The sequence below is a fragment of the Cydia pomonella genome, chromosome 3, assembly GCF_033807575.1.
Source record: "Cydia pomonella isolate Wapato2018A chromosome 3, ilCydPomo1, whole genome shotgun sequence".
Taxonomy (NCBI): domain Eukaryota; kingdom Metazoa; phylum Arthropoda; class Insecta; order Lepidoptera; family Tortricidae; genus Cydia; species Cydia pomonella.
Window position 1 is genome coordinate 12072074 of NC_084705.1, and position 25493 is coordinate 12097566.

General features: G+C 36.6%; 1 protein-coding gene across 2 annotated transcripts in view; it reads right to left on the reverse strand.

Moving 5' to 3' along the window:
* LOC133516085 (lachesin-like) overlaps positions 1–25493 on the reverse strand; it is a 114451-nt gene that overhangs the window by 50602 nt on the left and 38356 nt on the right. The window contains exons 1-2 of one of the 2 annotated variants that reach the window (XM_061848799.1): positions 17443–18863; positions 928–1012 (exon numbers count right to left, since the gene is read on the reverse strand). In XM_061848799.1, the coding sequence (XP_061704783.1) occupies positions 928–991 (64 nt within the window). In that variant the 5' untranslated portion in view covers positions 992–1012; positions 17443–18863. Of the gene's footprint in view, positions 1–927; positions 1013–17442; positions 18864–25493 lie in introns of those variants that run through there. The other variant, XM_061848798.1, reaches the window with a different exon arrangement.

Below are 25493 nucleotides of genomic sequence, written 5' to 3' on the forward strand. Positions count from 1 at the left end.
CGTATCGTGATCAATCACGTACTGTCATCTGCCACTTCTTCACTAAACATGTCCCTACGTTAAAATTTAATTTAAAAACCGGACAAGTGCGAGTCGGTCTCTCTAACCGAGGGTTCCGTACTTTTTAGTATTTATAGTGGCAACAGAAATCAATCACCTGTGAAAATTTCAACTGTCTTTCCATCACGGTTCATGAGATGCAGCCTGATGATAGACGGCCAGTGGAGTCTAAGTAATAGAGTGCCGTTTTACGGAACCCTAACAAAATTATAGGATGTTTTTAGTTTAATTTTACTTAAAGTAATAATATACATTTACATTGTTTAATTCAATAACACTATCATATTTATGTTTTTAAAAATAAAGTAACAGCTATTTTTAATGGTACATACCGTAGTGGTCTTATATGTTAACAGAGTAACAATATATAATATAAAGTGTGCATTTTTTAGTAGAATGCGGATTTGCACGCCGCTCCAGTGTGCGAGCGTGTCACATAGCGCTGTCACGCTCATACATCCGAGCGACGTGCGAATTCGCACAGTATGATAGCTGCGTTAGGTTGCGCCGACTATCAGGCCAATTAGAACGTACATTGGCAACAGAATGATATTTGAATCATGTTATATGTAGTTATCGTCAATTGTACCTATCGCTAATTCACGTACGGACAAGTACAACCGAAATGCACGATACCTAACGAAATAACATGATTCAAGTATCATCCTGATGTGAGTGTACGTACGAATTGACCTATACAGATGCGTAAGTTTGAGCGCCGAGCGGGTTTATTTATATATCGTATTTATCGTTACCTTCAGATAAAAATACCGAAATATCATGCCTTTTACAAGGAAAATAGCTTTACAAGTAGGTACCTACACACTAAAGGAGAAAATGTTGGATATTAATAAAGCTTACATTTACCTGTGACTAACACACTAAGAAATGTTGCCAGCCACCAGGCTGCTTTCGTAGATGGCGAAAACATGAGTTCAGTTCTGTGATCAACCTGCAACAAACCAATGACAAAAACTTAGTACGAGTAGTAAATTACAAATACAACGTATCACGACGTAGGAATCAAGACTATTTAGTCTTATGAAGACACTCAATTATCTATCTATCTGCCTGCTCTGGGATCACCGGTGACATCTGCTATCCTTTTGAATAGTACGAGTACGTTATATTATTATATAAGCAAGATATAGAAAAAAAAAAGACCATGTTACTTTATTTCCATTGCAATAAAACGTATTTACTTTAGTGGCACAAATCTATAAAACAAAATGAACATTTTATAAATTAATACCAAAGGCTACTCTTCACGGAAAAGTTTTTACAAAGACAGTAATAAAATATCCAGGCCTCAAAGAAAAAGAAACGAAGGCTCGTTATAAATTTCCCAAAACTCTTAACCGTCACCCATAATATTATCTGCTTTCCTCAAAATAACAAGACACAGATCGACAAAGGAGTTTCCTCGGAGGAAATGAGGCTTGATCGAGCTGTTCGTAATTTCAGCTCTATGGGGGAAAATTGTTAAAATTTATATTTATTTTCAGAAATAAATATTGCTATGTGAAGAAAAATACTGCAGTCAGTCTAGGCAAACCAACAAATATATATATATGAATTTTTTTTACATTTTTGTTAACGAACATTTAATTGTTCACTTTTTGTTTATTTTTTCTGGCATGTAAACATGTTAATTATTAGTAATAGAATGACTGATGAGCGTTATTTTTTACTTAAAATCATTATTATATTTTAAAGAGCAAACTATATGTTAATTCTTACTCCTTAATTGTTAATATTTTCCCCAACAAAAACCGCTAACCACTAACCAGTGTTGGGCAAAAAGTAATTGCATTACGAATTATGAATTGCAATTACAAAATGTAATTTAAAATTATGAATTGAAATTACGGAAATGTAATTTTTAATTGCATTCAAATTTCACTGCATTCAAAAATGTAATTCGCAATGCAATTAGAAATTACATATTGTAATTTTAATTCGTAATGCATTACTTCATGCACTACAAATTACACTCACTTAATAAAAACATTTTCATTGTTTTTATAAAGCATGCTATACTTGTTTGTGTTCTAATTTAATATGTAAAGGCCAAATTTAGCAACTCAATTTTAGGGAACTTATCCTCAAAATTTTCAACTAATTTTTTTTTACATACTTGTGTAAGTTTTTTAGTACGTGTTTTAGTTCTTACATTCAACTTTGGACGCTATTTGTGTCAGTACAAAACAAAAGGGACCTTATGGCGGTATTTTTGGGTGGGTTGATTCTTGTATTAATAGTTAGGTATATGTTTCTAGATTTATATCCCTTAGATAACTCAATTTCCGCCACAAGGTCCCTTTTGTTTAGGACTGACACATATATGTACACTTTTGCAGTTGACTGTACCTCCCGGATATGATTATATTACCATTCGAAGATTTGCACTTAAAATCATTTTACTAAGAAAATGTAAGACTAAAAAAATACTTATACCTAAGCACTTCCTTTAAATGCTTATTAGTAATTTAATTTGTATTTTGGTAAATGTTTATCCAGTAAATGTTTTAAACTATACTGAATATTATTCTTAACCATTCCACGTGGGTAAATTTGTTTGTATAAGTAATAAATAGTTTACACAACGTAATTGTGTAATGCAATTACGAATTAATGTAATTTCAATTAAAAATTACCAGGTAATTCAAATTAAATTTAATTCAATTACGAGCGTAATGCATTATAAGTAATTGCATTAAATGTAATTTAATGCGTAATGCAATTAAAAATTAAATGAATTATGCCCAACACTGCCGCTAACCGCGTATTAACCGCTGATTTTTTTCGTTCTGCGAAACGGAGCAATCCAATCGGCATTTTGCATCTAAATAGTAAAGATGTATAAATTTCCGTCATGTAGATGCTTAACATATTAACAATATTATGTTAAGCGTCTCTTAAAAATATATCTCTATAAGTTTTAATTTTGTTAATACAAGCTCCACGCTCCCCTACTGGGCACTCAATTACATGAAAACCAAAATATATATTACCCACAATATACTGTTCGCACTTCATAATTTTAAATATATTAGCATGTTAGAAAGCAGTACTTATTTAATATAGTTTGTTAAATCGGAATAAAGTATTAAAAGGAATGAAGCCTCGGCTTGAAGTGCTCATAAGCAATCGGCTCGCGGGCCGGGTGTCAGACCCACGAGATTCAATTACTGCCCGCTGACGCGGCGTCAGAACTTGAACCGCTGCGCTCGCAGGTCGCCAGCATTACGTGTAGATGGAAACCTTATTTCAAAGTTTCTCTTAAGCATTTCAGTTCAAAGACCGAATAAAGAGTAGACCGGGATAGAAAAACATTTTAAATCGTAATAGACGAGAACAGAAGAGAGATATTTATAGTCCTAGAGGTATTTATCGTCTTATCTTCAATCATAATAGCTAATCTTATTATGTTTTTTCGGTCAATGGACCAAAACCGAGAAATGATGATAATAATTAAAACTAGTGTCTCTGTGAGCTGTGGACCTCTGGATAAATGTAAGGTTCCGCCATTTTGAAAATATTCCAAATACTTGAATGAAAAAAATAAGATATTTAATCATCGAACCTGTCTACAAAATTTCACGATAATCGGTTGAGGATTCTGATCTGTAGAGGACAACATCCTGACATACCAAAGCATTTTTGCCCATGCTGAAACGGAGACCTTTGCTAACGCTTCTAATATACAATTTATAACTACCTGCATATTGCAGTAGCGATATTTTATCTAAAGTTACATTAAAAAAATAGGTTACCAATTCAAAAAATACCTAATATGTAGTCTTGTCGGTTGCATTATTACTAATGTGCATGCTTGCTTTTTCTTTCGTACAATCTACAAGTGCATTCAGCACTTGTGTTCATTCATCCGGTGAACACCTAGCGGAGCCGTGCAAATATTTTCTAGTAGATTGTTAACTAAGGGTGGAAAGTCAACCATATCACCCGAGATATTTACAAATTATACCAATACCTATACTAATTATAATAATAGTTCGAGGGTGAGATGGTTAATTTTACCCGAGTTAAACACTACTTTTCATTTCGACTATGAGGAAAGTCAATCACAAGAAATGTAGGTTATAACTGGAATTTAGATTGTTTTCCGATAAAAATGTAAATGGCGCTATTACATAAAAAAAAAAAACCATAGACAATCCGATCTTATCGTAATAGAGCACCAACCTACTAAATTGTATACGACTTGTAAATATAGCAGTTTTTTGTTATACAACACTTTACGTGAACTTCGCACATTGTCGTACTAATAAGCTTAAATAATAGTTTGCGGACCCCATCCCGTATAGTCATTATTAATATTATTTAAAATAAACCCCTTATAAACCGCGAACAATTTGAATGAATGACATAAATTGACAACAGCCTTTAGCCATTTTTTTTAAATCATAGACAATTGGTGATACAACACGGAAAAATCTGTCAACATTATTTGGCTAGCCAGACTATAACATTGACGTCATTTATATTGATTTAGTAACAAATATTTGTTGATTTCATACATTTAAATATTAAATACTAGTACATAGGTAGTATTATTTTTTAATAATGCAATGGAATCGACATTTAATTTCGATAATACTTGGTCTGAAAACGCAGAAGCTAATATGTGAGCTTTTAACTGAACAATATGCCATATATGGCTGTTAGCCGTTGCTCGAAGTACAAATAAAAAAAAAAACTTTCCGCCCTAGGGTGGGAAATACAAATTTTCCACCTGGATATCAGCCTATGAAAGGTGAATTTTCCGAACGGGAGAGATGAAATAGTTATTTGTACAACAAGAGAGCAAAGTTTGATATTTCTTCGAGTGCTTGTTTTGAGTCCCGTGCAAGCGAAAGATTCTATAATAGATTCACGAGCGTAGCGAGTGAATCTAATTTAGAATCTTGAGTGTAGTAAGGGACTCAAAAGCGCACGAGATGTAAATAACTTTGATCTCGTGTAGTACACAAAAATTTTCACGTCAGTCAGCTATCAAAAAAAAAACCTGAAAAAATGTAATCCAGACGGACGGATCACTATTTCACTCATGTTTTCTGAAGGTATTCTAACAATTAACTTTAATTACCGCAATAAAACAAAACGAAAGAAATTTCAATAAAATAATACGAAAACAATGAATTAACGAACATCAATTGACAGTTCAATTGGCAACTTTTTTTTGTAAAAAAAAACTTTGTAAGATACGGTCCGAATTGCGGATACTACTATTTGTCAACTAAAGTAGAGATCGTTAAAAGTAGTCAAGTAGAATTATTTACTGCGTAAATTTGTATAAGTTCATTGTTTTGATTGTATAATAAAATACGTAAAATATGGTGTTTTTATTAAATTATAAACTTTTATTTCATTAATTAATTATTACGAATGAAGACTCGTAGGGTGTTTTGGAACGATGCGGTCTGACTTATTTCGGGGGTCTATTATAAAACGTCAATATACCGTTGAATTACGTATGCACTTTTTTTGTCTCTTTCTTTTTGCTAATGACATGAAAGGGATAAAGACAATAGAATCCAACTATTTCGAACTTGTATTAGGCCCCGCACGTTGAAATGACATTCGAATCTAAAGGTCACTTGAATGTTAATTTGTCTCACTCGGTGAGCAAAATGCGATTTTGCTCACTGTTTTTAAGCAGCAAATTACCGTTGTTCGAGCTGCTGACGTGAAAAAATATTTACATCATCAAGCCAGTCCGATGTCTCATTTTGCTCGGTATTATGCTAATTGAACGTTACCAAAGTGATTAAATTGGCAATGGAGTAGAATTTTCTCGAAACCCGACGGTTCTCTAGATTTTCATCAGATAACTAGTCTTGTTACATTAACGGGAATTTATAGCACATTTATTTAAATTCAAATCATAAAACATCATAAATTGTATAATTTATGTTGCAAGGAAATAAACCGGTTAGCAATAATAGATTTTGTGAAGCATTTAAAATATGAGTTTTCGACCGTTGTTGAATTCTACGATTGTGCGTCAAGCTTTACTTAAAGCATTGTTACGTAAATCAGTAAGTAATTCGTAACGGTATTATTGATTGTACTCGCATAATTAATAATTACAATTGTGTATGTTCAGGATTAATAGCTTGGCATTATCTTTAAGCCGATTATAGCTGCCACAAATTGAGGATAGTTTTATTTGATTTGAACAATCAGTAAACATGGGTCCGAGATAAATATCCCGTGAGGGCTACTGGGGAACTAATTGCTGCCCTGGCCGTATTGATGGCGCACAACCAGCACCGGATCAATGTAAATTATCCCATCCCCAATCCACGAGACGCCATTATCGTATATCACTTGCGTGTAATTTGATAGTTTGCTTATTGTATAGATTACAGAGTTACCTAAATTTAATATATTTAAAAAAAATTGTAATATCACAGTTCATTCACCTATCGGATCGGCCGGGCCTCACCAGATTCATTGCAGCACGGTCCCAAGCCCCTGAATAGACCAACCGCTTTCATTACGCTACTGGACCCAACAGAAGCCTTGAGATTCGATATCTATAATCTTGTTTGACGGTTATGGATATGGTCTGTAAGCGAGATTTCTTCAATACAAACAGCTCTGCCATAGCCGTTTCATAACAAGATTATACAATTCTAATCGCCCTGCATGCGCCGTCTTACATAAGTACAAATACCTACAGAGAATAAAGTAAAGTGTATATAATTATATTTCTATAGAGCCGAGTTCACAAATATCTTTATACGCTTCTCAGGCACTGATAAAAAGGTAGTGTTCATATATTTTTGGAACATGGGCTTGTAAAGATGTTTGTAAACTTGACCGTTCCTACTTTGCTTGTTCGCGTTCTATGAACGCGTATTCCTAGGCATTAGGCCAGAGTTGCGCAAAATACGCACTGGTGTGGCGCGTTCTTAAGGTGCAGTGGATTCAGCCAGCAGGGCTATTAATACACAACAAATCGTAGCGCTTTTTTAGATCATAATACGATTGCCAAAAATATGAATAGCAATCTTAAGGCCTTTCACTAGTAACTTCATCGGTTCGAACCCTAATTCAACAACTTTCACTTGATAGAAATAATCACAAGCATAAGTTTTAAACGCACCATTAAAAATTTGTAAATATTTTTGCATAAAAGCTACTAACGTGAAAGGATCTTCTAAAGTGTGTTATTTTTGAACGAACTCATCGTTTACTTTTTTGTTGGAACGAACTAAAAATAACAATTCAATAACTCAGCGCTGCGGTTCAGTGAGCTGCGTTCGGACAAGGACTCACGGCGCCTTAAGAGGAGGCCTAAAGCCAGAAAATTAGAAGGAAACAAAAGATATGGCGCGCCGCGCGTAGCGTGCTATGGGAGATATTATTCTGAAAATAAATATACTTCTGTTACAAAAAAAAACTCGTCATATCCCTCAGCAATATCATTACGAGTACTTATTTCATAGTAACATTACCTATATACTGCTATGGTATGCAGCGTAACAATATACTACTGAAAATAAATGAAAATACCAACATGTTTTCGTGATTTTTTCTAACGTTCCCATTTTTACATTTTAAGATTTTGGTTTGAGTCTGCCCTTGCGTATATAGTCTAGTTCCCGTGTGATTTTTTTGATGGCATTGTCCCTTAATTAAAACGTGTAAAAAAACAATATAAAACTACACTTTTTGTTAAGCTTCCTCGCTAGTGTTCCGCTTTGCAAATTAAGTGTGGGTCGGTATATTTGTTACGCGCGCCTGCCAGTGTGTAATGAAAAATATGATTAGACAATCTTATTAAGATATTCCGTCTCAAAATAATGTTATATTTCAAGTAATAATTCATTAGTTTAAAACTTTCTACAGAATACTCGTAATATCAAAATGAGCAAAACTATTAATGTATTTAGTAACAACAATTTCACAAATGTTGTAAAATAATCCTATTTCGTTTTGTGGAAAACTTCTAAAACAAGTTAAATTAATAATTAATTAAACTAAACTACTCCCTAGCAGTAATAAAGCTATAATAAAATAAACGACATTATATAATTGTGAATAAGGCACAGATCCACGAGCCTAACGAACTTGTGGAAATCTCTAATAATATCTTTAAATTCTAACGAATACCAGATAGCGTCAAACAGGGTGAACAGGGATGGCGGGGTGAATAGGGACAGAAATAAGGAATGTCATTTTCCTGATAAATTCTTAGAAAATATCTAACAAAAATTGTATATATTTGTTGCCCACCTTGTTGTGGTGGAGGGGCTTAGTAGCCGTGGCTTGGTCTCCCACGGTGAAGCGAAGAGGCAACCAGGGCCGGCCTGTTTGAGGTGCTGGCTGGTCCGAGGAGGACGCTCCAAGTGGGCTTGATAAGCCCGCTTGTGACGCGTTTGGAGGTGGACCGTCGAGGAAGAGGAGTGTCGGTATTGCGGTGAGCCGTTCTCTCTATCCTCGACGGCCGAGGTGGGATCGCAGGGGAAGAGGCGTGATGGTATCACGATGCGCCACTCTCCCTATCCCCTGCGACCTTGGCGGGGCCGTTCCGCAGTAGCGGCGTTGGTGGGGCTGCAGAGGAAGAGGAGTGTCGGTATTACGGTGTGCCGTTCTCCCTGTCCTCTGCAGCCGAGTTGTGGTTTGCGGCAGAACCATGGACCTCATCTGCCGCCGGGCGCTGGGAGTTTACTGGCGCCCGTGGCCTCCTTGTGGCGGGCTCGGGGGGGTCCGCTACACTGCAGGACGGAGGCCGAGGAGGAAGGCGCGTCGAACCATCTGGCGCGCCTCGCGTGAAGGGCCTTCGGGCATTTGCGAGGGAGCCGCTCGCGGGCGGCTGCCGCCGGTGGGGTCGCGGATGAGTGCGCAAGCGTTCCCGTAACCCCACCAATAAGGCGGCGAGGTGACATATGGGGGGTTTTTAGTGGGTATACCGTTGGCCTCATTAGCCTGGACGGGAGTCCCACATAACCACTCGGGTCGCCCCCCGCACCCGGGTGGTATGCGTAATGCATTTTCCCCACTAGAAAAAAAAAAAAAAAAAAGGCCTTGTTGGGATTAGTCCGGTTTACTCACGATGTTTTCCTTCACCGAAAAGCGACTGGTAACCCGCGACCTCCGGATTGCAAGTCGCACGCTCTTACCGCTAGGCCACCAGTGCTTTTTTTTCAGTGAATACTTAATAATAAAATATTTTTATTTATAGTTTATTCGTGTTTTAACTTTTAATATTTACCTAACTGTCAGCTTATTATATTTTGACAACCCTGATCACATTTCCCTTTTGTTACCTCATCCGTCCCTATTGCCCCGAACCTAGTATGAATAGGCATGGCGAATATTAAAAAAATGGACATTTAGAAAAAAATATTATGAAATATTTCTATCATTAATCGATTCTCAAACATGAAAAACATTTTAAACCTTAACATTTGTCGCGCTCACGGAAGTTTCTTTAAAATCTCACTTAAAATTCAAAATTGTCCCTATTCACCCCGTTTGACGGTACTGGTTTCTTTCACTGGTCGTTTAAAGCGCTCGCCTAATAAATTTCTGTGAAGTTGATCTGCCCTAATAAATCCAGCTGGACTCAAATTCAAGCTCCATAAATTGCCAAACAAATCGGTTGAATACAGTTTACTTGCTTTACAGATTTAAATTTGTTAACAATGAATTTAACTAATTTCCTTTTTAACGTTAAAAAAGGGGAAATAGACATAAATGAGACTTAACGCAAACGCGTACGTCACGTTTCGCTATTGATATTGTACACTAGGGGATAGGGGAACAGTTAAGAAGGACACGGGTTTAGTTTTTAGTTAGGCTGATGTATTAGTTTCATAGGTTCCATAGATCGCGACAAATGAAAACCGAGGAGATTTTGCGATGGGAACTCATTATCTCTTATAAAATAAGGGATAACAGGAACACAAAGTACCAGCTAAAGCTTCTATCGAATGCTAATTTCATTGATCAACGATTAGGAACCATGCAGAAAGAAATGTTCGAACTACATTAGATTTATAACGTCAGTGACCTGTTTATAAATGAAAAAAATTAAGAATAGGTACATGTTTGTTTACTTGGGAATAGTAATAAATAATTTTAATTACATATTTATATGAAAATAACATCAGACATCTACGGTTACTATTAGAATTCTGACCCCGTATAGAAAAGCTTGGCGGTGCATTCACTTTTCATAAATTTACAATATACAAAACATGTTGTCGGAGTGTTAAAATAAAGTCCGCACGGATTCCCAGTGGGCCGCGCTGCCCACGGCGCCTGTCCCGTTGACAGCTTGTCACCAGCCACCATTATTCATGACAATCTTCCACGTGTCGTAGGCAGCTGACTATAAATCATAAACAAATTTTGCCGGTAAACACTATTTCTTTTAGACAGGCGGGAAAGGAGCCACCATACGGATGTAAATTACAAAACAAAACAATAATATGTGTATTTTTAGGTTTGCGAAGTATAAGGGGTCTAACCATAATATTAAAAGAACGGTAGGTGTGATCAAAATACATTTATTTGGCACAATGAATATAACCTCTTCCAATCTAACTAACCACACGACAGTAGTACGCTTGTCGCTTAGACAAGAAATTATATTGTATCGAGTTCTAACAAAACAAAACGTACTGACCTGCTAATAATACAATCAACGTAACCACTTGTAATTTGCATCGACTGTTTAGTATTAGAAAGCTGCAATTGGGCATGGATATATAAATCAATCAAGCTGTCAAAGTGGTAAAAAAAATAGAAAAAAGGCACCTCCCCTACACGTACAGTGGGTATTACGTTATTTTTTTCGCATTGAAGTGCCGTTGGATAGGTCTTTCAAAACGAATACACACACACACGCACCCTCACTCGCAACAATCAACTTGATCAAGTCGCACACAGATTGATAAATCTAAATTAGTTTAATTTAGTTTTTATATAGTTTTAAATTGCTTGTTTATTAATAGTTTAGTAAAAATGTAAAATTATTATCTTTTACTATTTCCTCTTCTTATGGCTTTAAGTATCAATTGTATAAACTCATTTGAGTCTGGGTTACCTACGAGACAGGCTGAGCCTAGTGTAGGAGCCAGAGCAAACTGGCAAGTATATTTGCTAGCCAATTGTATTAGGTTAATCTAAACCCCCCTGTAAACAATTTTGTGTACCTACAATCAATTTTTGTTTTTTTTTTTTTATAGGGTCTTCGAGATCAATTTTTAATAAAGAGACTATTTTCGGAAATAATCGCTCCGAAAGAGAACTTCAGCCGTTCGAGGTCGCCTATTGTGACGGACGGGTAGCTACGGAACCCTACACTGACCATGGCCCGACTATCTGACAAGTATATTTGTTAGCCAATTGTATTAGGTTAATCTTAATACCCCTGTAAACAATTTTGTGTACCTACAATCAATTTTTGAATTTTTTTTGATAGGGTCTTCGAGAATAATTTGTAATAAAGAGACTATTTTCGGAAATAATCGCTCCGAAAGAGAACTTCAGCCGTTCGAGGTCGCCTATCATAATTTAAAGTGAAATAGTAGTAAAAGAAGGGTTTTTAAATAATAAGGTTTACATTAAATGTAAACCTTATATCTATATATAAACTTTATCCATATACCAAAATAGTTATAAAAAAATACGGCACTCTTGGAAAATAGACGTTTTATAAAAGTATTATTTTGGTCCTTATTGAACTCAAGCAGGAGTAGCAGGGTATTAAGGTCCGCAAAATAAATTGGGTACGTAACAAGCTGGTTTACTATCCAAATTACAAACATACAAAAAGGCGATAATAATATGTAGTCGTTGGGAAATCAGAGAACAGCCGGTAAGTTTTTGAAAGCTGTACGAACTGTCAGAATTTTGAATGTAAAATTTCCGTGGTTAATTTTGAACATAGAGATTTAAATGATGGTTGAATTTATACATTGAATATTTCGATACAATGATATACGACTTGAATAACATTCATTAAAAGGTCACTTTATTAAATTATGATTAAATAACTATCTGGAAATAAATGAAATCGATTAGTATTAAAATCATTAATAATTTAACCTAAAGAAAAAGGATCAAAAACTGGTGCATTTTTAACGATTCGAAACAGTAAGAAACGACTATGTATTATATCTGAAATAATTATTGAGATACAAACATGAAAATCGGCTTCTTATTATATTACTGACTGACTGACATGATATTCTACTTATGTACAGCATTTGGTTCTCGAATATACATTTATTTTTTCACAAATTCAAGCTTGTGTTATAGGTAGAGAACAAAGATTCAAAGAAAAAAAATGTCATAATGGATTACTTATAAAAAAATTCTAATGTCATAATTTTATTAACTATAAACAAATTGCAAGTTAAAGCAAAACAATATACTTACTATAAGTAAAATCGGCAACAGTAGTGGTACAAAGCTTTTACTTAACAATTGATCAGGATTGAATAGGTGCATAGGTGATCCGTCTGCTCGTTTGCCTATATCATTAAATAAAATATGTTGTCTTCAGATTATTTTAAGCTCCTCGCCAATTAGCTACTTCTGCTGATGACTGTTCAAATGGCGACAACTGTAACTTATTAATAAAACGACCTTATAATTATTATTTTGGCTATGATTATTGTATATCTATTATGATACTATTTAGTAATGTAATAATTCTAACATTTTCAACAGTAATCGCTTAAATGTTTCAATACAGGTGGCGTAGCCAACGTGCCAATCGTTAACGCTCCGTTGCGAACGAAACGCAACTGTGACTGTCGCACTAATCGTAAAGAGTGATAGAGAGAGAGATGACTACGCTAAGCTTTGGAGCGTTAACGATTAGCACGTTGGCTAAGCACCCAGGCCGCGTAGCCAACGTTACAATCGTTAATGCTCCGTAGTGTAGTCCTCTCTCTCTATCACTCTTCTATATGAGTGCGACTGTGACAGTTGTGTTTCGTTCGCCACGGAGCGTGAACGATAGGCACGTTGGCTACGCGGGCAGGACTTGATTACTCTGCGGCGGTGACGACCGCAGGCGAAACCCAACTGTTAATATAATGTGATTGCGGTAACTTAATATAGCTGCCAATCGTTTGTTGATATCTGCACTCGCTTAATTAATAATGAGTTTTACTTTCAATAACTACAGTTTACTATAATATAATAAATGGATTAATGGATCAACAGGTAGGCAAAGTTTGGCCACATGATTTCTGGGTGAACCCTGAGATACGATTATAAATATGTGCCAAATTGACGAAACGAATACATAATTAGCTCACAAAAGTCCTATTTAATAAATTGTAGTTTCAATTGATTTTTACAACGCCTTTGCTCACCACTCTCACCAATCTCACCCCCAACTAATACAAACGGCCCCTGGCACTCGAACCAACTAGGAAGAACTAAATTTCAAATCAGCTTGTGGCACACAAATCGGCGAAAGTCGTTGCTCTATAAATTGTTTTTTTGTTACTAAATATGTATACCCCTTAGATCTCATTAGTGTCAAAAGAACGTCTACGAGTTGGCTTAGGCTCTGTGCACGCCTCATGAAGGTTCGGAACACCATTGTTCATTGTTCCGTGATGAATAAAGACAGGTAACACTCGTAATAATACAGCCTTTATTATAAGTATGTCCTCCTGCTGGACACAGGCGGAGGCTGAGAGGGGTCTCATCCGTGTGACGGTTTGGGTTTATATTACAAAATATATATAGATTTATATTACAATAGGATAATAATATTATATCCTCAAAAATGTACCATCTAAATGTTGTTAGGAGGAGAAAGAATAAACTTTTATGTTCAGTTAAGTATTTCTTTATGAAGTATCAAAAAGTTTTAGAGTTGGTAATTTCGAATCATATTCAATCTTTTGAAAACAGTAAGCATGCTTACAAGGATAAAAGATTTTCCATCCTTTTAGACTTGAATGACTTAGTTCGGTTTTTATTTTGGAGGTTTTAAATTAGTACCTATAGGTGGCGTACTTTTACATTAATTGAAAGAGGAAATATTTAAATGTTTTAGTTAATTATTACTCAACCGAAATCGAAAGTATTGTTTTTTTTTATACTACGTCAGTGGCAAGCAAGCATACGGTCCGCCTGATGGTAAGCAGTATCCGTAGCCTATGTACGCCTGCAACTCCAGAGGAGTTCCATGCGCGTTGCCGACCCTAACCCCCTCCCGCCCCTCGTTGAGCTCTGGCAACCTTACTCACCGGCAGGAACACAACACTATGAGTAGGGTCTAGTGTTATTTGGCTGCGATTTTCTGTAAGGTGGAGGTACTTCCCCAGTTGGGCTCTGCTCTAGATCTGGAATGACATCCGCTGTGCTGTGCCCTACCACACAGAGCGAGATGACATTCACAATGCCCATACCTCTTTTGTGGACGTAGTTTAAGGACGTACCCAGGTCCAAACTATTGTTAGCATAACAAATTAATAATCATAATCATAAGTCAATCTATTATAATAAATTTATACCTTCACGAGCCCAAACACAAATTGACGGAGCGAGCGAAGCGTCTACGTTTCAGCTTGTGCAAATATTTCGTGTGTATGCCGTTTGTCCGGTTGCTCTACGAGTTACATTTTTAATAAATTGATTAACGAACATAGATAGATAGACAGATAGAATACTCTTTGTTGCCACACCTCAGTAAAAAGATACAAGAAAAATAAACAATTGATTAAATGTAGAGGCAGACAACAGGCGGTCTTATCGCTAAAAAGCGATCTCTTCCAGACAACCTTTGGGTAGCGGAAAAAGAGAAGTTAATCGAAAAAGTGGGTGTTGCTAAACCGTTATGAAGCCTACATTCACACACACAATTACATATATATAAAATTAACCGAAACATAGCTAAATATGACAGCAGCATGTCAACCACAGAGTAAAAATAACTATGTACTATACAACACTTTCAGCAGGTTTAATAATTGTTTAAATTTTTTTTATCTAATTAGTTTTTGCCCTTTTTTTAATGGCAAAATGGGGCTCGTATGACTTCTCACAGAGGCTCTCTGGAGCCTAGTAGGTAGATGACAAAAAACCGTCACTATACACAACTACTCATATTTTAGCGCCGTTCTTGATAAATTTTGTACCTTTTAGTGGTCCGTGCCAAAAAGGTGTTTCCGTACAAAAAACCCTTACGGTGCGACTCTTTTTAATTGGAATTCATTATACGCGATATAATCCGTTCACTTAGTTTTATTTAATTAGGCATAATGTTTGATTTGTATCCTAACTAAGTATTATTATGTAACGGAACATAATTATTTTTGCGTCTTTGCGCGCGGGCGTTGAATTGAATTATTCAGCTATGATTGAAAGCAGTGACAATTTTATGTTTTGTAATCTGTGTTAGATCCAGATAATTCATGACCCCCCATCATGAAAAATTGTGGATATGTATAAAGTTCATCCTACAACCATCAATTTCTCATTAGTCACATCACGTTATTGTAGTAATGTATTGTATGTAAATTTCAGCAGTCAGGTTCGCAAAAAGATAAAGGTTGCTTGCCAAGCATAAGATTTAAGTACTGCCCATCTTGTGTATGTATGCTGATACGAATTACAAATGAGGAGATCCACAAGATAAAAAGTCGTTGGCATAGCCTAGAGTGGCAGTAGGCGGGGCACATTGCTTTTCGAACCGAGGTCAAGGGTAAAATGATTCTTGAACGTCGTAATCGTCGTCAAAAGTCATAGCTGTTCGACAAACCCTCCTTCTACTAAAATCCTCCTCTTCCTCCTCCTCCTTGTTGTTGTTGTCCTCTTTCTACTAGTCTGTCTTGCTCACTCTCTACTACTGCCACTCTTCGATTATGGGGACATTGCTTTTGTGGACCTCAGGGAGGAGCTGCTTGACAAGCTGGAGCGCTTGCAAAATTTATCTTTTATATGTATCCAAAATTCTCATATTGCTACTGTTATTATTGATTTGTCTTTCACCTGTTAGTGTTTGATCCTTTCGGATTTTCTCAAAGGTTAGCTGGAAGAAATCCCTTTTAGGGATAAGTTCGCCTTTGTATATAATATTTTTTGTTTTGTTTAGTCTGTTTTATGTTAACCTGTTTATGTGCAATAAAGTGACATACATACATACATATATACAAGCTTAACCGATGATAAGCCCCGAACCGCTGGACGAGGAGAGCGCAATAGAACTGACATGCTATTTTAGTCAGTCTTTATATTGAAAAATAATTGAATCCATGCGGCTCCGGTGTGCGAACGAAATATTATTTAAAAAAAACTTTCCATTTAAAATATAGCATAAAAAATTTTTAATTTAAAGAAAGAAAATTAAATTAGGATAAACTCTCAAAGCATAAGATTCAGCCAGCAGAGTTTATGAAAAATCGTAGCGCTTTTTAGGGTTCCGTAGCCAAATGGCAAAAAAATTGAACACTTATGGATTCGTCATGTCTGTCCGTCCGTATGTCACAGACACTTTTTTCCGAAACTATAAGAACTATACTGTTGAAACTTGGTAAGTAGATGTATTCTGTGAACCGCATTAAGATTTTCACACAAAAAAAAAACAATAAATTTTGGAGGTTCCCCTTACTTAGTACTGAAACTCATTTTTTTTTTATCAAACCCATACGTGTGTGGTATCTATGAATAGGTTCAAAAATGATATTGAGGTTTCTAATATCATTTTTTTCTAAACTGAATAGTTTGCGCGAGAGACACTTCCAAAGTGGTAAAATGTGTCCCGTCTGTAATTTCTAAAATAAGAGAATGATAAAATAAAATAAATATATATATGATGTGCATAAAAAAATATATACCATGCAAACTTCCACCGAAAATTGGTTTGAATGAGATCTAGTAAGTAGTTTTTTTTAATGCGTCATAAATGGTACGGAACCCTTCATGGGCGAGTCCGACTCGCACTTGGCCGCTTTTTTTAGATCACAGTATGGTTACCAGAAAATTAATCAGCAATCTTCTGGCCTTTCTCTAGTAACTTCATCGATTCGAAACCTGGTTGTTCGTGAAATTTTTAAGGCATGTGCCTTAAAAATTTGCCATATTGCTCACGCTGACGCTCAGTGAAAGTGACTTCTTCTCTTCCCTCTTCTGTACCCACGGGGCCTTAAGCGTATATGGCGCTGCAATCGCTAAAAAAACTTGTCATTAGATTATATCGAATCCTAAGAGATGTAAACCAAAAACTACAAGACTACTTTTTGTTTGGTCGCTGGTAGTTGCAACCATGTATTTGGGGCCCTAACGCTTATTTAATAAAACTTTTAAAGGTATGTATATGATTAAAATAATTATTTCAGACGGATAGTATGAAAAGTACCTTATAACTATTACCTTCCTACAAAAAGTCCAAGCAGCAATTTGTCTTCGAGTAAATACTCAGCATTAACAATTCAACCCTTAAATCACAAGCGCACGTTAACAACTCAGCGCGAATCACAAACTGCCATAAAGTTGTCAGCGCGGCATATAAAATATTATCCAACCACAACATTATTCTAACTTGCAATAGAAACTATCGCCGCCCATTAATAAATCAGTCGCATTTGCATTCCTATTTCCGTTGGAATATTAAACAATTTTTGTTCAGCACAGAACAAACCTAAATCCTTTCACGTTTCGTCTCTTGGTAAGCTTGGTGGCGTTTATTTGAATTTCCTCCGGATTCTATCTTTGCTCGTTCGAGGCGGGCCGTCGTTCTGCATAACCGTATCGTTTCCGAGAAGCTGGCCGTGTATTCTGGTCGCTTACCGAGCACAGGCAAACTATACCCTTTAAAGCATTCACTGTCAACGTTTTCGTAGCACTACTATCAAAACATATGTAATGTTTGTACAAAAGATATGTTTCGTAGTACTACGCTCGTAGCCAATCCCAGCGTTTTCCCGCTTTGTAGAGGAAAGCGACTACGAATAGAGAACTGGGTGGGTTCCTGGCACTGGTGGCACTCAATGAGTTAACAAAATAACAGAAAAACCGATGTAACTATGATCTTTAAGTTATGCGCTATAGGAGAACAAACTGATAAAGATTGGCTGAGCCTTTCGATTTACTTGCTCGGTAAGCGATTGGAACAATGCCCTGTTCGCCGTCTATTGTAGAGCGCTGCGCTAAGGCCACTCGTACGTTGCCTCACATTTGCACTGACGGAAGATGCTTGCGATATCAGATCGAGTTTTATTACAATAAATGGTTTATTTTTAGCCGACGAATAAGTTTTATGCACCTATGCAATATGTAAGTCTGTATTTATTCTATCCGTAGCCGTGCAGGCAGGGGCCTTAACGAACGATTAGAACTGATTTGTAATATTACATTATGTAATGACGGGGGTTAATGAAATTTTGAAAACGAGGCGGCTGTCGTGCATTAAAGAGTTGAGTTTGCAATATTCTTAAACTCGGAGTTACACACTATGTTTTTCAACACGCTTGCGAAGAAAAAACTAAATTTTAAGCGAAATAAGTCTTTAATACGGTGAAATTTCAAACATTCGTCCGCCATATTGTCATTTTTGACAGGTTATGCATTGAAGGCACAGTTCGTGAGAGCGCCAATAGTTCGAGGGTGATATGGTTACTTTTACTCGAGTTAAACACTCTACTTTTGACTATGAGGAAAGTCAAACACAAGCAAGAAATATAGGTTATGACTGCAGAAATTGGCGCCATTCACATTTTGATCGGAAAAAAAATCTAAAACCATAGACAATCCGATCTAAATTAGGATGTGTCTAAAACGGCCTTAATGTATATGCACCTTAAAAAAGTGAAACTGAATGAATGAATGTAATAATAATATTTGAAACATTCATCGACCTTTATATTGATTTATTAACAAATATCTAGGTATGTTTATTTCATACATTGAAATATTGAATACAAGTAGTATATTTTTTAATAATGCAATACAATTGACATTTAATTTCGATAATACTTGGTATGAAAATACGAAAGCAAATATGAAAGCTTTTTACTCAATAATTTGGCATATATGGCTGTTAACCGTTGCTCGAAGTACAAATTAAAATAAATGCTTTCCTCCCTAGGGTGGGAAATGCAATTTTCCACCCGGCTATCAGGCTATGAAAGGTGAACTTACCGAGACGAGACAATATTTTAAACTACTATTATATAAATCTAATTAAATATTTTTTAACTAACAATAACAATAAATTATAAAAGTCAGTGTTTTAAAAGTAAAACCCATTTAGGCCAAATAGGTATTTGCGGCCTGATTCGAAGAATGAGATACGATAACGATAAGTTCTGGTTTAGATAAATTCTCATTTAGATATCGTTTATATGTTGTATAATTGATAGAATCTGAAGCAGCTCGATTCTGGCAACCAATGTCACTTTGACGTTAGAAATATTGTACATAGATCTTATTGGGATCACTGCTAAATCGAAGTAAACGTCAATTTTGACATGTCGTTTAGTTATCGATCTTTTAAAGTTATTTCCAAGATCTTAAACGTGTCTTAAGCATTCTTCGAATCGGGCCTTGCTTGGTATGAATACTATGAATTAGTGAGACAATTAAAAAAAGCTATAACTCCTGGTGTCTAAAAAGACGGTAAATTATTTGATGACGATGCTGAATGTATTGACTGCGTCTTTAAGGGTATCGGGTCATAGAGTTGTAAATCTTTATCTGGCAGCAGAAAGGGCGATGTATACTGACCTGTGTTGAAGAGGAAGGATGAAATAAAATCAAGTTAAAGCAATGGATATGAGCAATCAGAATGAGTATTTTATGTTTAACATGTTCTTACAGTTAGAGTTAAAATTCTTTCTTTAGATGGTGGCAATGTCTGCATCGCATTTTTCAGGAAGCTCTTTCCGAGATGTCGTCTCGCTTTGCAGGGATTGAACGACCGGAGAACCCCTCATCTCAAAGACAGTAGGACGATATTTTGTTCCATGATTTGCATAAAGGGAGTAGAGGTAGAGGGTGCTATTGGGAAGCTAACTTCATATTCAAGTCACAGCGGGTGACAGCTGAATTATGTATGTATGACAGCTGAGGACTAGGACTCTCTTGTTAGTGATGTTGAAGATACTCCGAAGACAGCCCATGTGATAGGTGTTTAATCGACATTCCTAGTTAACGTACGATGTCCAGGTTTCGGCTCCTTACAAGAGCTTGCTTAAGATTCAAGTTAGGTAAAACGTCATCTCTTGGTCCTGATTGATCAAGCGTTACCGAATTTTGAACTGATTCTCGTGAAATTTTGTGAGGTTCGATAATCAAATAGATTTTTTTTGTCGAAACAACTTTTAGAAATTGTTCAAAATGGCGGAGCCATATATTTACTCACTTTTACGTTATGCTTGCGAGGTTTACAGCTCACATAGCCACTAGTAGTGAGATGTTCATTGTTCTACACCCTTGATTTTATAATCCAACAATAAAATTGCTTATATTTCAATATGTGGTTCAGTATCCAATATAAATTTCACATACTCCTTGGCGTCCGTACTATTCCCCTCTTTGACTTAAAGGTGTAATTTGAGAACAGTAAAAAATTTTGAAGTAGGTAATAATCGTAAAAATATTGGTGTAGGTATTTACAACACCATCGTCCACTGGTTTTCACCAGTGCATAATCAGTCAACGCAGAATAGCTTATGGCGAGATGTGGAGAAATAGCAACTCCATGTACCTTCTGTACCGTACCCTGAAGGAATCTTGTCACCTAACATAGAGATAGGGCAGGATCTTCTTCCTTTTGCTTGCGTTAGCTGGCCGACCAGAATAGATTCGTGAAAGCTACGTCGAGGGCACATGTAGGAACATAAGTGGTAAGGCGAGTTGGCTGAGTTGCTTGTTAGCTAAGTGACGTGTGTAAGTTTCTAAAGGTAGAATATATCCCATCAAAAACATTTTCATGTAAAATGTTGCCAAGACGGAACTATAAGGCAAAAAACCCTTAACAAACTCTTGATATCAAAAAGTTATCAGATCTCTTGTAGAGCCAAGCTTCTAACTCTACAAGCCCTAACTTCACAAACACTACATCTTAGTCAAAATATATGGCTTGGCCGTTCAGCTTTTAGCTTCATATATAAAGTAGAGGAATTAAGTGACTGAAATGCAATTTCAAAAATATACCTATTTAGCTTTAACCTGAGCTGGCGAACATTGACCTAGATTCGTGCCTGGTTTTCCGAATGCGAGTATTTTATAAATAAAATCAGATCACAGATACGAACGGGGATTAATCATCGTCATTTATGTTACGTATTTCGTAACCTATCTTTCGGATATAATTAATTGGGTTACGTAAACATTTACACAGTCATAGCGTTAATTAAAGTAATTAACATAATGGACAACCTATATTCTTAATCCCGAATTCATTATTGCAGTACTTAAAAGGATAAATAATATAATTCGATTCGAAACAATCGTTTCAAAAGTTTGAATATTGGTTTCCAAATTATAATTTTTGCACAAGGTAGTAATAAAAGTTAACTCTTTGATTACCTTTCGTACTTGTATTAATTTTTCCGATAATATGTTAAATTAGAAATATTGGCATCACAGCCATATTTGAGCATGCCTACATTTTTACCTGTGTGACAAAATAACGAATAAAGGCGAACATGAAAGGGCGGCAAAAGTGAACAGCTAGCCAATATTTGCTTTTCGTCAGACGAAATTGTGGGCGGACCGTTGACGGACGGGCTAGTGAAATTCAAATAAACCGTATTTACCAACGGTCGAGGAAAAAACTTAACTATTTACGGATCAGTGGAGACTGATTAGAGGCTTTATCGTTGACCTGTGTAACTTGAATGGCTTTTGTCTAGTTACGGGACTCGTTTAAGACACTTGCAACTTCAATTTATGCTTTCCCATCAACTTAAGTTATATGTAACTCTACTAAATAAATTATAATTTCTGTGTCCTGCCTTTTCTAAAGGCTACATACCGATTCTACAAAATAAATCATTACTTAAAAATATTTTAGTTGAAATGCAGTTAAGCTAATTAAGCTAGATCAAGTAAATATAAACAGAGCCGAGCCGTGGAGGGGCGATATTTTGTATAGTCATAAAAAAATAAATGAAACCCTAAGCCATGACTTTTAAATAGGTCCTTCTTGGACTTGGACACCGCTTGGTATTCCATTCGAAGTCGAGTAAATAGTGACCCTCGGTGGCAGGGTAGGCGATAGGGTCAACGAGCGTTTGCCAATGAGACGAACGTCGCGAAACGTTTTTCTATATAGCTATGTTTTCCACGAACAAAAATTACAAAATAGCTTGGATTGAATATGGAAAAACAGAAGTTTAAGGGGGGTGTACATCCAAGAAATTAGAAGGGAACAAAAGATATGACCCATCGTGCGAAACTTGCGACGGAAGATATGGTCATTAGATATGAAGATGGTCAAGATATAATAAAAAAATACTGTTTTTAATTTATAAATAAGTCAAAATATATCTCATACAAAAAATAGTAGAGTGTAGGGTTGAAAACCATCGCGAAAAGAGAATGCAGAAGAAAAGTTAGATTGAATCAAATAAGAATTGAATAGACGTAGAGTCGCATGTATCAAGAGATAGTAAAGGAAAAGGAAGGAACTTGCATTTTAAAGAAAAGGATGAAACTGTAGAGACAAAAGTTTATCTCTTAAATTTGAATTAAATACACTCTAAATTTTATTATGTTTGTCATATATATAATCAGAGTAAACTAAAGATCATCATATAATAATATTTATTTACACATTTATGGGCCAAATTCTAATATGTGAAGTACCGCCGATTGAATCCTGCCTTTTGTGTTCTGATTAACTATCACAATATTATAACATTAACCTTCTTTTAATCCTAAATCACAAATGCCTTCCATGACATTACAACCCTTATTTTTTTCCTTCTATTACAGTATTTAAGTAATCGTCGTATCGTACCACCAACATCTCTGTTCTAAATCATCGTCATATTAAATATCTTCTTATTTTACTAAATCTATACCCGTTCATACGTTCTTTGTTCCGTTCAACTCACACCTTCCATCCGTCGCCTTTATTTTCTAAAACGCACAGTGCGTGCTATGTGTAGGCTTATTACCTACTTACTTCTCTGAAACCACTGGTAGCTTAAAAAAACGACAATTCCCCATTTAATGTTGAATTTAAACAACCATCTACTGAACAGTTATGATAACTTTTTTTGTTGCTCCATTATTGCATAAAAAAGTTCATAGACGCGTGTCGCAAGCTTATGGCACTTGCGCTCGCACTAGTCCCAACCAGTCCGAGATACCGTGTCCGTGAGTAGTGTTTATGTGTGCGTTGCTCGAGCGCACTATGTATGTAGATTGATTTATGTACCTATCTGTTTTGTGCACCAACTCCCCCCTCTATCATCACGGTACACCCCGTTCGTAAGACCAACTATTGCCGTTGTAGTCCCAACTCACCCTTCAATACATGCCTACCCATTAAAATCTTCAAATGCGGTTGAATCGTTTTCTATTTTAAAACCATTATAAATAAGGAAAATATAAGTTATGTATTTCCGTTTTTCATAAGCCTCGTAAGTATAAACGATATCCGAAAGGTTGATGAACCTTACTTTGGCAAATTTCACATAAAACGAAGTTAAATTCTGTAAAAACTTTGCCGAATATGTGTTTTAAAATTGTATGATTTGGCAACTTTGTCGTGCCGAAAGAAGAAAAAATATGTCTATAAAATATAATTAAATTAATTTAAAAGCAACCTGAGCCCGAAAATTAAAGTAGCTACTGAAAAAATAAATTCTGGATTCGCATCCCTATTTCCCGCGCAATTCCTACTCACCCCATTTTACGGTATTGTAAGATTTTTTCGTACCTCTTTACAAAGGAGTTTCAAGTCTTTTACTTAAAATTTTGTATATTTTTAATGGTTTGTCACGTTATATATAAGCATCCGAGTTAGGGTCTCCCCAAACTATTCGACGCCGTTTCGGCAAATCGCGTACGGAAAAAGCTTTATGTCAACGCAATAAGAGCGAATAAGTCGTAAATCGGCTCGGCCCACGCGAAACGACGTCTTTCGACGGGAAAACGGCGTTTTGCCGTAAAGCTGTTCGCATTCGTACGACGCTGTTTGCAGCCTACCGCACACGTTCGCATTCGTAAATCTCCTTATACTGCCGTACGGTGCCGGAAAGAGTTGAACGGCTCCGATCACGGCCGAGTACCTACGATATGGACCGGTCAGAGCTGGCGGAAGCCGTTCAGCGTCTTCGACGGCCGAACATAGCTGACGACGGCCGAACAGAGCCGATGACGGTAAAAATGCTGGTAAGCCTTTTTTTCCATGCCCGTCTACGTAAAATATCCATCATCACAGGTTATTATATAATATGTAACAATTACCAAGGAAAATAATCTTACAGGTCTGTTCAATTTCAAACTCAGGTTGTTTGTTACTAACAACCAGTCTCCAAAAATGAGATTTACGATTGCCGATCACCCGCTGTCCTACATCTGTTCGTCGGACTCGACGGCTGTACGTGTGCTGTCTGACGTCTCGACGGCAGGACGGAGCACGGGAGAGCCGACCGTCGCTTTACAACTGTTGCGATAGCAAGTCGCAGGCGATCGGGCGTCTCTACGGCCGCAAGGAGGATGAGACTGCTAAACGCAGGTGTCCGACCGCGGAGACGGTCGATCGGCTAAATGCGAATAGTGTGGTGTAAAACACTCGGCGAAAGCCGACTCCGCGTCGACTGGTTTGGGGAGACCCTTAAGGGTCTCCCCAAACTAGTCGACGCCGTTTCGGCAAATCGCGTACGGAAAAAGCTTTATGTCAACGCAATAAGAGCGAATAAGTCGTAAATCGGCTCGGCCCACGCGAAACGACGTCTTTCGACGGGAAAACGGCGTTTTGCCGTAAAGCTGTTCGCATTCGTACGACGCTGTTTGCAGCCTACCGCACACGTTCGCATTCATAAATCTCCTTATATCGCCGTACGGTGCCGGAAAGAGTTGAACGGCTCCGATCACGGCCGAGTACCTACGATAAGGACCGGTCAGAGCTGGCGGAAGCCAATCAGCGTCTTCGACGGCCGAACATAGCTGACGACGGCCGAACAGAGCCGATGACGGCCATAATAATCGTAAAACATTTTTGGATCGAGTCTCAAACGAGGATATCGTAAATTAAATTCACCTTCATTTAATCTATATTGCCACAAAGAATCAACCCACGGTCGCCTCCGCTTTTTCTGGTGTAGGTGCTTTTCTCTTCCAACAAGTAGGCTACGATAAAAATGCTGGTAAGCCTTTTTTTCCATGCCCGTCTACGTAAAATATCCATCATCACAGGTTATTATATAATATGTAACAATTACCAAGGAAAATAATCTTACAGGTCT